Source organism: Euleptes europaea, chromosome 1, assembly GCF_029931775.1.
Source record: "Euleptes europaea isolate rEulEur1 chromosome 1, rEulEur1.hap1, whole genome shotgun sequence".
In the NCBI taxonomy this organism is placed as follows: domain Eukaryota; kingdom Metazoa; phylum Chordata; class Lepidosauria; order Squamata; family Sphaerodactylidae; genus Euleptes; species Euleptes europaea.
The window spans coordinates 9,713,051-9,726,452 of NC_079312.1; the positions used below are offsets into that span (position 1 = coordinate 9,713,051).

The 13,402-nt window shown below is 45.7% G+C and overlaps 1 protein-coding gene across 1 annotated transcript; it reads left to right on the plus strand.

Annotated features, from left to right (window-relative positions):
* Positions 1–1,611: 1,611 nt before the first annotated feature.
* Positions 1,612–13,117, plus strand: LOC130487052 (zinc finger and SCAN domain-containing protein 30-like). The gene is made up of 4 exons (XM_056860467.1): positions 1,612–1,629; positions 6,853–7,707; positions 8,918–9,053; positions 12,087–13,117. Exons 1-4 carry the CDS (start codon positions 1,612–1,614, stop codon positions 13,115–13,117), a joined length of 2,040 nt encoding a protein of 679 aa, XP_056716445.1.
* Positions 13,118–13,402: the final 285 nt, after the last annotated feature.

A 13,402-nucleotide genomic window follows, 5' to 3' on the forward strand; every position in this document is an offset into this window, starting at 1 on the left:
GGTTCCCTAATGTGACCTAAAAACAGTCTGTTTTTCTGTCAGGGCACTGAGGCTCTTGAGACAAAATTAAAAAGAACAGACTTTTTCATTCTCCTTGTCAGTAGGATTTCAGTGTTTAAGATGTCAGAAGTACAATGAACAGGTCACAGAGTAATGCTTCAACTCAGGCTGAAGTAAAATATGATTTTCTTCCCAAGTAACAATGTAAGAGAATGGTGTATAGAATTCACTTAAGAATTCACAGAGATTTTCCAGCCAATTTCCCACTTTTTTGAAGGACTGAATTGATGCAGATTAGACTTGCTGATACTCAGGTTTCGAGTATACCCTATCTGTTCCAAGCTGGAGTCAGACTTTTTATTATTTTGGTTCTTGTAGGTTATCCGGGCTGTGTGACTGTGGTTCTTGGTATTTTCTTTCCTGACATTTTGCCAGCAGCTGTGGCAGGCATCTTCAGAGGAGTCACACTGAAGGACAGTGTCTCTCAGTGTCAAGTGTGTAGGAAGAGTAATATATAGTCAGAAAGGGGTTGGGTTGAGCTGAATCATTGTCTTGCAAAAAGTATCAAAGGTAATGTGCTAAGGCTTTCATGGTCAGAGTTCATTGGTTCTTGTAGGTTATCCGGGCTGTAGGTTAAGCCTTCGACAATATTTTATCTTGTAGGTTAAGCCTTCGACAATATTTTTATTATTTTTTCTGTGGTTTTTTTTTTCCTTTACAAGAGTCAGACACCAAACTAACATACCTGCTGACTCCCAGGGCTGGACCTAAATAGCACATGTCTGCTCTCATCTGGAGTCAGACCTCATCTGCTAGCTCTTCTCTACAAGTTGATTGGATGTCATAGCCATATTCAAATTGGCTCAGGCATACACATATGATTGGTTGCTTGGCAGCTAGGGGCTGTACAGCCTGTTGTCCATTACAGGGGGGCCCTTTTGGAAACACATTGGTGAGACAGAAACAGAGCTGGGTGGGATCTCAAGGGTCATCTAGTCCAACCCCGTGCACAACATAGGAAATTCACAACTACCTCCCTCCCACTCCCCCAAGTCACCCCAGCTGTATGCTCAGAGGAAGGCAAAAAATCCCTGGTCAATCCAGCCTGGAGGAAAATTCCTTCCTGACCCCAAAGTGGCAATCAGCATTAACCTGGGCATGTAAGAAAGGGCCAGAAGAGCCAAGCACTGACGCAACCCTTCCTGCCCTCCCTCTTATGATCTGCTTAAGTTCACAGAATCAGCCTTGCTGCCAGATGACCATGTAGCTTCTGATTTTAAAAAAACCCTCCAAAGAAGTAGAGCCCACCATCTCCCGAGGAAGCCTGTTCAATTGAGGAACTGCTGAACCTGTCAGGAAGCTCTTCCAAATGTTTAGCCAAAAACTCTTGTGATTCAATTTCAACCTGTTGGTTCTGGTTCCACTTTCTGGGGCCACAGGAAACAACTCAGCACCATCCTCTATATGACCGCCCTTCAAGTACTTGAAGATGGTTATCATGTCCCCTCTCAGTTGTCTCCTCTCCAGGCTAAACTTTCCGAGCTCCTTTAACCTTTCCTCATAGGACTTGGTCTCCAGACCCCTCACTAGCTTCATTGCCCTCCTCTGGGCATGTTGCAGGTGCAACAGGTGAGATCTTTTCCTGGTGTCTATTTGGTCAATGTAGTATGCTCAAACAATTACGTTGCAACTATTAACAGGTTTCTTAACAGTTGTTAACGGGAAAAACCAAGTTAATTGCATCGCTGCTTGTAGATGGCAATTACTTGCATACAATCCCATTTTCCAGGTTACAGACTGGTTACTTTGTGTTTACAGCCATCTGGATAGTTGTCAGCAAAACTATCATGAATGCTGACAAAGTCATCCTGCAGTAAGAAACTCCACGGAAGCAATTTTTTTTGTTACCCTTTGTGTTACAGTAGGAAGCGATCTATGAGAAGAGTAAACTTCCAGCCTCATATGTAAGGCCTGAGCATCTTAAGGCCTATATACAGTTGCCTATGACAGTGATCTGACAACTGTTGTCAACCCATTGGTGTAGAATTTCCCTAAGTCATTCCCATTCCTTCCTCTTTTGCATCCCACCTGCTCTTTGTGGTGGTGATGGTGGAAAGTGCCATCAAGTCACAGCTGACTTATGGCGAATCTGTAGGGTTTTGAAGGCAAGAGAGGTTCAGAGGCTGTTTGCCATTGCCTGCCTCCATGTGGGCTGAGTGAGTTCTGAGAGAACTGTGAGTGGCCCAAGGTCACCCGCAGGCTTTATGTGGAGCAGCAAGGAATCAAACCTGGTTCTCCAGATTACAGTCCATTGCTCTTAACCACTACACCAGAGTGGCTCTCATAAGATATGCCATACCATAAATAGTGCAAAAAGTGGATTACAAAAATCGGTATATGCACACAGTAATACCTGTGACAGGACTGGGAAAAAGCCATGTGGGTGGGGCTGGAGAGGAAGTGGGTGAATTTGTTTGAGAAAGCTGGCTGGATCCAGTCCATTATTGTGCAATCTCATAATGTGATTAGCTAGATTCAAGTCCAGTAGCATCTTAGAGACCAACAAGATTAGGGCTGCCACCTCCATGTTGGGAGATTCCTGGAGTTTTGGGGTGGAGTCTGGAAGCGCAGAAGTTGGGGAGGGGAAGGAGCTCAACAGAGATGTGAAGTGGTAGAGTTCACTCTCTAAAACTGTTATTTTATCCAGAACAGGGAGTGGGGGAAACCTTTCTGGGCCTGTGGACAACTTTGTAATTCTGACATGGCAGGGTGGGTGCAGCCATGAAATGGCTGCCAAAAAATGGTTTCTGCTGCTTAGCTTCAGTCACACCGAAGAACCTTGTGCTCTGATGACAGCTGCTGCCAAACTAGCATTTTTAAAAATGTGCGCAGCCAATCAAATTGCCAACGGCTGACCTTGCTGGGCAAAAGCCCCACCTGCCCCACCTCCTAAAAATACTTGGTGGGCACCCGGAAAGGTGTCGGCGCGTGCCAAATTTGGAACCCCTGCTCCAGGGGAACCGATCTCTCTTGTGATGCCATAAATAGGGTTGCCAACCTCCAGGGGGTGGCTGGAGATCTGCTATTACAACTGATCTTTGGCCGATAGAGATCAGTTCACCTGGAGCTGGCAACCCTAGCCATCGAGTCCACCCTCCAAAGCTGCCATTTGCTCCAGGGGAACTAATCTCTGTAGGCTGTTTGTAATTCCAATTGTAATTCCGGGAGAACTCCAGGTCCCACCTGGGAAATTGGCAGCCCCCACAGCTGCAATTGCAGGACACATTTATTAAACGATTAAACAACGGCGGGGGGAGAACCCCCCCCCAAAAAAAACCCCACAGAAGACACAGGCTAGATTTTGAAAGAGAATGAACTCCTGGTTTTGCTTAAACCTTTCTTTTTAAAAATAATAATAATAATAATTAAATTTTATAGGATGCAGAAAAAAGAAAAGGGAAAAGAATAAAAATCAAAACATTAAACTTTTCGTTGAGAATTGAAGTGGCATGTACCATTTTTATTTACAAAACCTTTTTAATTTATGCCACCACGGCTGCACGATTGATATATGCAGCTAAATGGAAGACAGTCGAGATACCAGAAAAAAAAGACTGGATAAAAAAGATGCTGGAATTGACAGAGATGGCGAAGCTTACGGCTTTGATAACCCAGAATGATAATGTACAATTTTGGGGGGAATGGGAGGCTTGGAGAACTTACTGTGAAAATTATTTTTAATGGGACCATTTAAAGGACACTCTTTGATCTAATCCCTTATTTACACTTTGTATTAATTTTATATTAGGTATTGATTTAATATGTTGGCTAGGATAAGAACCGGTTAATTAAAATAATATTGGGATTAGCTCCGTTAGCAAAAGTTTATACAGTTCATTTTTAGATGGGAGAGGGGGAAGTCATGTTATTAGTAAATTAGTGATATTACTTGCTTTTCTTTACAGAAAACAGAACCTTTATTGGCATTTACAGTAACAAAACAAACAGGTAAAGCAGCTAGATATGGATCTAAAAAAAGAATGAATGCACAGTTCATCAGTAAATTTCATAATAAACAATTAAATGAGGGCAAGAGTCCAGTAGCACCTTAAAGACTAACAAAAATATTTTCTGGTAGGGGATGAGCTTTCGTGAGCCACAGCTCACTTCTTCAGATACAGCTAGAATGTGAAAGGGAGATTGGAAAGAGAAACTGATGAATTACAGTTGATATTCAAACTAAAGTCAATGCATTTACCTGGGCTGAATAAAGACCTTGCATTCATGGCCTATTACCAATGCTGATTTCTCCACACCCATCTCTCCCCTGGACATCGCAGACTCTTCTGCATACCACACCTAATCCCACCAAGCCTGCTTTTCACATTTACATACTGTTCCTCTACTTAAAGACCAATGGATTCACATTCTAGCTGTATCTGAAGAAGTGAGCTGTGGCTCACGAAAGCTCCTACCCTGCCAGGAAATATTTTGGTTAGTCTTTAAGGTGCTACTGGACTCTTGCCCTTTTCGACTACTGCAGACAGACTAACACGGCTGCCCACCGTGAATTAAATGAGGGTTCCCCTCCTTCTTTCTCCCTCCTTTAGGACCTTGGCCAGGAACTCGGCTACTTAAATGGTAACTTTGAAGCTTTTGTCATCCAATAAATGGCCTATGTTTCCAGTAGTCATTGCAACTGGCTTTTCTTTTTATTATTACTATTACATTGTTTCTGCTGATATGTTTAATGAAGAAAATTATATATATATATATATATATACACACACACACACACATACATATATATATATACATACACACATACATACATATACATACATACATATATATATGTTTAATGAAGAAAATTATATATATATATATATACACACACATACATACACATATACATACATATATACACATACATATATATATACATACATACACACACACACATACATATATATATATACACACATACACACATATACATATATATATATGTATATATATGTATGTATATGTATGTATGTGTATGTGTGTATATATATATGTATGTGTGTGTGTGTATGTATGTATATATATGTATGTATATGTATATATATGTATAAAAAAAAGAGAGAGAATTGAAGTGGCATGGATAACCCTCTACTGCCAAATTCAAAATCCCATATTTCTCCACCGTAGCTCATAATTAGCTGAGCCCCCCCCCACTCCTCCTCCAAAAGCCTCCCATGAACCCGGAAGTGCCGCCTGCGAAGAAAGGAAGTGCCTGTCTGGGAGTTTGGCTGTAAAGTCTATGGAAGACATAGAGCCTGGAGTCCTAGAAGGGAGGCCCCCTCCCCCACATCTGCCCCCGTTGACTGCTCGTTTGAATGTACATTACAGCCCGTGGAGGGGGCTGCTTTTTCTGCATATTCCTCTCTTTTTGGCTTTTTTTTGGGGGGGGGGTTCTGGGTGAGTAACTTTTGCACTTCCGGAGAGAAGCAGGAGCAAAGAAATCACAGCCAGGAATTGGGGGGGGGGGAAGAGAAAGAGAGAGACCCCGACTCCCCCCCCCTTTTCCCTCCTCCTCTCCCTCCACAATCTCAGCACAGGGCAATGAGCTGTGGGGTGTGTGTGTGCCTTCTGCATTAAATTGGTGTGTACCTTCTGCAGGAATTGGTGCCTTCTGCATTAAAAAGCAATTTTTTGGGGGAGAGTGAAGGGTTGCCCTGGAGATCTGGCATTGCAGCTGGACTGTGGCATCCTACCCAACTGAGGTCCCTGGCCTCCCCCAAACCCTGCCCTCCCCCAAATCCACCCCCCAAACGCCAGGGATTTCCAAACCTGGCAACCATTCCAGCAGCATGTCCTAAGGTGGGGGTTTGGGGGCAGGGGGGATTTGCACTTGGGAGCCCTAAAGGGTCCGCACGGTTTTCAAGGGTGATAAGAGATTTTATGCTCAAGACACAATGTTGTCAGAGGGGGCGGGTTTAGGAGAACGGGTTTGGGGATGGAATTCATTCAGGTGCTTGTGTCTGGAGGGACATGTTGAACAGGAAAGTGGCTAGTCCTCTGTGAGGCAGTCAGCTCCAAGGGGCTTGCTGTTAAAAAAAAAAAAATCCTCAGCATGGATGTGGCCGGTCCTAGATCAGTGACTGTCCTACTTGTTTTTCTCCACCCCCCACATTCCCCTTATTATGTTGTTTGGGTTTAAGAAATCAGTAGGTCAAAAGAAAAGAGACATTCAGAGGTGGATTGCCAGTGCCTTCCCCTGCGGAGTGACCCTGGGCTTCCTTGGTGGTCTCCCATCTAAGTTCTAACCAGGGATGGATGGATTATTAACGGTCATGTTAATGTTAAGTTAAATTGCATTGCTTCTTTCTTATATTGGCTCTTCGTTGACCTCTTGCGCCAAATGTTGGTGTAGTTTTGCTCTTCAGTTTAAGAAGTTTGCTGACCTGTGGTCTAGTTTTTGTTATTGTTGTTCGATTCCTGCAGGGACCAGCATATTGATTAGTTAACAATTTCTTCCCTTAGGATATAGGAAGTCAGTGGTTCAGGAAGTCAGTATAATGACCCTCAGCACCTTAACTTTTGTAAAAAGTATTCCCCAGTTGATAAAGGTGTTCTGGTGGTATTGTCGAAGGCTTTCACGGTCAGAGTTCATTGGTTCTTGTAGGTTATCCGGGCTGTGTAACCGTGGTTACCACGGTTACACAGCCCGGATAACCTACAAGAACCAGTGTTCTGGTGGGTTGCTGCCCTCTTTGCTTTGTGCTTCACAGAGGTTCTCATTGTTGGGCACTTGAAGGCCTCTGTACATTTCTTTCTCACTTCTCAATTTTTTTCCTCTCTCCTTAGGAAAGTTACGGCCTCGGGATCCAGATTCTTGGCAAGCCGCAGAATATGGCCACAGAGCAGGAGACCAGCCTTCAGATCCCGATGGATCTGGAACAACGGAGGCAGCCGGGGTTCAAAAGGGAGGGTCCAGATGCAGCAGGGCTCAACTTGGGAGAGGAACTGGGGTGCTTAAGAAGAGCTCCTCTTGTCACTCAGGGGGAGAGTATCAGGGGACTTGTGCAGAGGAGGCCAGAGGGACAGGTCAAGCAGGAACCAGGTGAGGGTTCACTTCAGCAGTGGGAAGTCCAGTGGCAGGAATTCCTGAAGACGGTGGAGTCCCCTCACACAGGCTGGCGACTCCCGCAGTTACTGGGGGAGCCCACGCCATGGGAGGACACAAAAGCCTTCCTGACCTCCTTCGAGCAAGTGGCTGAAGCATGCCGGTGGCCCAAGGATGAGTGGGTGACCCGACTCCTGCCAGCCCTCAGCGGGGAAGCGGAGCAGGCCTTCAGCACCCTGGAGGCCAGAGACAGAGAGGATTATGGAAAAGTGAAGGCGGCCATCTTGCGATGGGACACCCTGACCAGGGAGAGGTGGCGCCAGCACTTCCGGCATTTCCGCTACCAGGAGGCCGAGGGGCCGAGGGGACTCTACAGCCGTCTCCAAGAACTTTGCCACCAGTGGCTGAAGGTGGAGAGGCACTCAAAGGAGCAGATCATGGAGTTGCTGGTCCTAGAGCAGCTCTTGACTGTCCTTCCCCCGGAGATCCAGAACTGGGTGAGGCAGCATGGCCCCGAGAGCTGCTCCCAGGCAGTGGCCTTAGCCGAAGAGTTCCTGCAGCTGCAACGGGAGGCTGAGGAGAGACCAGAGCAACAAGTAAGGGGGATTTATGGTGGATATCTTGAGCATTTTAGGCAGCCGGAGGGAGGATTCTTCTACTTCTCTGCTTTTGATAATCACTTGATGGGTGACACTTCCCATGTTATCCTATCCTCTGCTAAGGTTAATTTTCTCTCAAAGCTGTTAAAATGTAGGCTCAGGACCAGGGGAGAATTTCATCTTTTTATTTATTTTACTTCATTGATACCCCACCTTTCTTACCAATGGGGACCCAAAGCAGCTTACACTGTTCTCCTGTCCTTCGTTTTTATCTTCACATCAGCCCTGTGAGGTAGGTTAGGCTGACAGTGTGTGACTGTCATCCAACAAGCTTCTGAAACAAAGTGGAGATTCAAACCTGGGTCTCCCAGATCCTCATACAACACTCTTACCACTCCCCGACACCCCAGTTTTTGGCCCATGTCAGCTATAAACAGGAATTGCTGGCTGTCTTGGTTGAGTTTTTCATGTCTTGGATAGGAGAGGGGTTGTGGCTCAGTGGTAGAGCATCTGCTTAGCATGCAGAAGGTCCCAGGTTCAATTCCCAGTACCTAGTTAAAAGATCTCAAATCACAGGGGATGGAAATGACTTTTCTGTGCCCAGGACTTTGGAGAGCTGTGCCCTGTCAGAAGCTCCCTGGTTCAGTCCCTGGTATCTCCAGTTGAAAGGGTAAGGTAAACCTAGGGTCTATCTCAGTAAAAGGCAGGTTCAATTAGGAAGGGGCCCATGGCTTAGTGGTAGAGCTTCTGCTTGGCATGCGGAAGATCCCATGTTCAATCCCCAGTATCTCCCGCTGAAAATTTAAAATCCAGGGGTTGGAAATGACATTTATGTGCCCGGGACTTTGGAGAGCAGCTCCCAGTCAGGGTAGGCAGTACATTACCTTATATATATATATTACCTTATTTTGCATCATCAGCCTTGGCTGTATTTTTTATTGACTTTAATACTCATGACCTGGCGGTAGAAGACATGCTTGGTATTCAGAAGATTTTGGGCTTAATCCCCCACCATTTCCAATTCATGGGTATTCATAGGGCTCCCTGGTTCAGCACACCCTGACATGGTTATTTAGCAACTTTACATGTGCCTTCAGTTGTTTGGTCTGATGGGAAGAAATGCTGGCCAGGCTTCTCACTTTTGTGTGCCCTCCGTCATCTTCCTCCCTTGGCCTGTCTGTGCTGATAGGGAATTCTTATGTTTCAGGAGCAGACACCAACAGTGGCTGATCCCCTCTCCGAGTCCGAGCAGGCTCCATTTGATGCGGGGACAAGGCAGCTGTGTGGAGAAGCAAAACAGGAAGTGGATGAGGGAGATACAAGCTCACACACGGAGCAGCTGGGTAAGGACTCTCCTCTGTAAAGTTTTGCTTGGTTCCACGTGGCTTATCTTGGAACTTGAAGCTTTGTGTGTGCAGGTGCCCCAGTTCAAGACCAACTCTGAGGTGGAGCAGGGGTACGGCTCTCATACCTCTTACATTTTGTGTAATTTTCCACACTTCAGGAATCTCGAGAAGGGGCCAGGACTCATGGGTTATGTCAGGGGTCCTCTGCCTTTTTCAGTCTGTGGACACCTTTGGAAGTCTGTCGCAGGATGGCGGGCATAGCAACAAAATGGCTGCTGCAGGAGGTTGAGCCAATCACAAAATGCTGGGGAATGGTCATGCATAACTCCAGCATGGTGTAGTGGTTAAGAGTGGCGGACTCTAATCTGGAGAACCAGGTTTGATTCCCCACTCCTACACATGAAGCCTGCACGGTGACCTTGGGCCAGTCACTATTCTCTCTGAACTCTCTCAGCCCCATCTACCTCACAAGGTGTCTGTTGTGGGGAGGGGAAGAGAAGGCGATTGTGAGCTGCTTTGAAACTCCTTAAAGGTAGAGAAAAGCGGGGTATAAAAATCCAACTCTTCCTTTTCTTGTAATAGTAACTCTTCAAGTTTCCAGGCAGAAATTCTGTTAAACAGTCTGCCCATTAAAATTAACATGGTGTTTAAGTATATTTTCTTGCATGCACACAGCTTACTTTCAGTTATGCAGTGAAGACTTTTGTGTTGGGGTTGCAGTTGCTGCCAAAGCAACTTTTAAAATATCTGCGCAGCCAATGTGACCTACAGAGGCCGATCAGAAGCCTTGCTGGGCAAAAGCCCCATCTGGCCCTGCTTGCTTTCAAAAGACACTTGGCAGGCACCAGGAAAGGTGTTGGTGGGCACTGTGGGGCCCATGGGTGCCACACGGGGACCCTGGGTTAGGCTTTTGCTTTGTGTGCAAAAGGTCTTGTGTTCAGCTTTCAGTATCTCCACTGGAAAGGATTTCTAGTCGCCTGTATTGGGAGAGACCTTTCTCTGCCAGAGATCCAGGAAAGCTGCTGGCAGTCAGAGCAAACAGCACTGAACTACAGTGATCTGACTTGGCAGGTTCATTTAGGGATTGATTTAACCATTGAACCATGACCCCTTCCCTCAATGAAGCTGCCTTTTACTGAATCAGACCCTTCATCCATCAAAGTCAGTCTTGTCTGCCCAGACTGGCAGCAGCTCTCCAGAGTGTCTGGTGGAGGGTCTTTCACTTCACCTTCTACCAGAACCTTTTAACTGGAGATGCTGGGGATCGAACATGGAACCTTCTGCATGCAAAGCAGAGGCTCTTCTACTGAGCCACAGCCCCTCCACAGGCTGTAAAATGGACTTTTTTGTCCTTCTGCTGGACTTTGGCTGGCATCATTTTTTCTAGTTCCTATTTATTTGCACAGAAGTTCGATTCATTTTCCGTGCCACCTTTCCACCCAATTCAGGTTCCTCAAGGAGGCACATATTCAAACATGTCTAACTTTAAAACATTGTGTGTGTTACGTGCCATCAAGTTATGGTGACCCTTTGAAGTAACAACTTCTAGAGCATCCTGTTGTTGACAGCCTAGCTCAGGTCTTGTCTTGCAAACAGAGGGCCGTGGCTTCCTTGATTGAGTTAATCCATCTCATGCTGGCTCTTGCTCTTTTCCTGCTTCCTTCAAATTTTCCTAGCATTATTGTTTTTTCCAGTGACGCTTGTCTCATGTGACTCAAGTACAGTAGCCTCAGTTTACTAATTTAAGCTCAGGGGTCCCCAATGACACCTTTCCTGGTGCTCACTAAGTATTTTTAGAAAGCAGTTGGGGTCAGCTGCGGCTTTTGTCCAGCAGGGTTTCTGATTGGACATTGGAGATTTGATTGGCAGTGCAGATTTTTTAAAATGTTGTTTTGGCAGCGGTGGCCACCCCAGCACAAGGTTTTTCACTGAGTGACTGAAAGCAAGCTGCATTTCTCATTTTGTGGCCGGCTCAGCTTCCTGTGGCAGATATTGTCTGGCAGCCATTTTGTGACTGCGCCCACCATGCTGGGTCAGAATTCCTAAGGTGTCCATGGGCTGAAAAAGGTTGGGAACCCCTGTTTTAGCTTCTAGGGAGAGTTCAGGTTTGATTTGATCTAGAACCCACTGATTTGTCTTTTTTGGTGGTCCACAGTATCTGTAAAACTCTCCTCCAACACCACATTTCAAAGGAAATTACTTTCTTCCTGTCAGCTTCCTTCATTGTCCAACCTTCACACCCATACATAGTAATAGGGAATACTGTGGCATGAATTAACTTGATCTTGGTCGCCAGTGACACATCCTTACACTTAAAAAATATACTCTAGCTCCTTCATGGCAGTTCTTTCCAGTCTCAATCTCCTTCTAATTTCTTGGTTTCAAATACTGATGAACAGCATTTAAAATACAAATACAAATATTTGTATTATATATAATATTTAAAACAGTATATATAATATTTAAAACAGTTAAAGAAAACACATAGAAACACACAAAGATGGAGGAGGGCTAAGAAGAGTTAGTGAGGGAATAGAAAGCAAAAAACATAAAAGCATAAGAACATAAGAAGAAAAGCCATGCTGGATCAGACCAAAGCCCATCAAGTCCAGCAATCCGTTCACACAGTGGCGAACCAGATGCTTCTAGGAAATCCACAAGCAAGACCATCACAGCAGCATTATCCTTTCTGTGTTCCACAGCACCTTAGAATCATGGAATCATAAGAGTTGGAAGGGATCACCAGGGTCATCTAGTCCAACCCCCTGCACAATGTAGGAAATTCACAACTACTTTCCCCCACACACACCCCTACTATAATAGGCATGCTCCTCTGATCCTGGAGAGAATAGGTATGCATTGTGACTAGTATTCATTTTGACTAGTAGTCTTATCCTCCATGAACATGTCCTCTCCCCTCTTAAAGCCTTTCCCTGCTGCCGTAAAGCAATGACAGAGGGAGCCAGCCAACTTGCCCCAAGAAGGGAGTTCCCTTACGAGATCAGTTTTTTTTTTTTTTTGCTGTTCTAGGCGATAACGCATGGGAGTGTGAACATGAGGGAGAGCGAAGCAGGGCCTCATCAGAAACGGCAGAGTGTGAAGAGACGGAAGAGAGTGTTGGGGATCCAGAGGGACCGGAGAGTCGAGAAACAAAGCGACTGATGGAGAAATGGAAGAAAAAGCCTGTTACTGATGACAGTGGCAACCCCCAGCCAAAAAAACACAAAGGGAAAAGATGGATTAAATGTCCTGCCTGTGGGAAACTCTTCTGCCGTCAAACCAGCTTTAATGTTCACTGGAGAGTTCACACAGGGGAGAAAACAAACATGAGCTTGACCTTTGGGAAGAGCTTTAGCTGGAGCATAAACCTTACATCGCATCAGCGGGTTCAAACAGGGGAGAAGCTGTATCAGTGCCCAAACTGTGACAAGAGCTTTTCTGATCTGCCGAGGCTTAAAAGGCATCAGAGAATCCACACCGGGGAGAAGCCCTATAAATGTTCATACTGCGGAAAGACTTTCAGCCAGAGGCACCATTGCTCTTCCCATGAGCGAATCCACACGGGAGAGAAGCCGTACCACTGTGCAGACTGCAGCAAGAGCTTTTGTACGAAATCAAGCCTTAACGCGCATCGGAGAATCCACACCGGGGAGAAACCGCATAAATGCCTGGAGTGCGGGAAGAGCTTCAGTAAAAGCACCAACCTGACTTCGCACAAGAGGCTCCACACAGGAGAGAAGCCCTACAAATGCTTGGTGTGTGGAAGGAGCTTCAGCCGGAGTGAACATCTCACCTCGCACCAGAGAATCCATACGGGGGAGAAACCGTACATCTGCTCCTACTGTAGCAAGAACTTTTGCAGTAAATCCAGCCTGAAGGCGCATCAGAGAATCCACACAGGGGAGAAGCCATACAAATGTTTGGAGTGCGGAAAGTGCTTCCGGTGGAGCACCTACCTTGCTTCGCATCAAGAAATCCACAAAGGGGAGAAACCGTACAAATGTTCAGAATGTGGGAAAGACGCCCACCTTACTTCTCATCAAGACATCCTTTCTGAGTAGAAGCCATGTGAAGGCAGTCTGAGCGTTCAAGCCTTATTAACTGAAAGATGGAGAAATCGCTCAAAACGTGATGAAACATTCAGTCGATGAGCGCTCTGTGCTCTGCATATCAGAACACTTAATCGTGAGCAACAAATGTGTAGATGGTTTTAGGGTGGGGAAAGATGTCGGATCCTGACCACATTTTGAGATGCCCATCTTGCCGCCTGCCTAATTATGCACAGGTCATATGTGTTGTCTTCCAAACACTGGGTGACCTCCCAGTTCTTGCCAAGATAAAGCAGC

What these genes read in the sequence shown, in the direction of transcription:
- LOC130487052 (XM_056860467.1), top strand. An exon ending in AGGAGAGACCAGAGCAACAA is followed by an intron (nt 7,708 to 8,917) that starts GTAAGGGGGATT and finishes CTTATGTTTCAG; the next exon opens with GAGCAGACACCAACAGTGGC. An exon ending in CTCACACACGGAGCAGCTGG is followed by an intron (nt 9,054 to 12,086) that starts GTAAGGACTCTC and finishes TTGCTGTTCTAG; the next exon opens with GCGATAACGCATGGGAGTGT.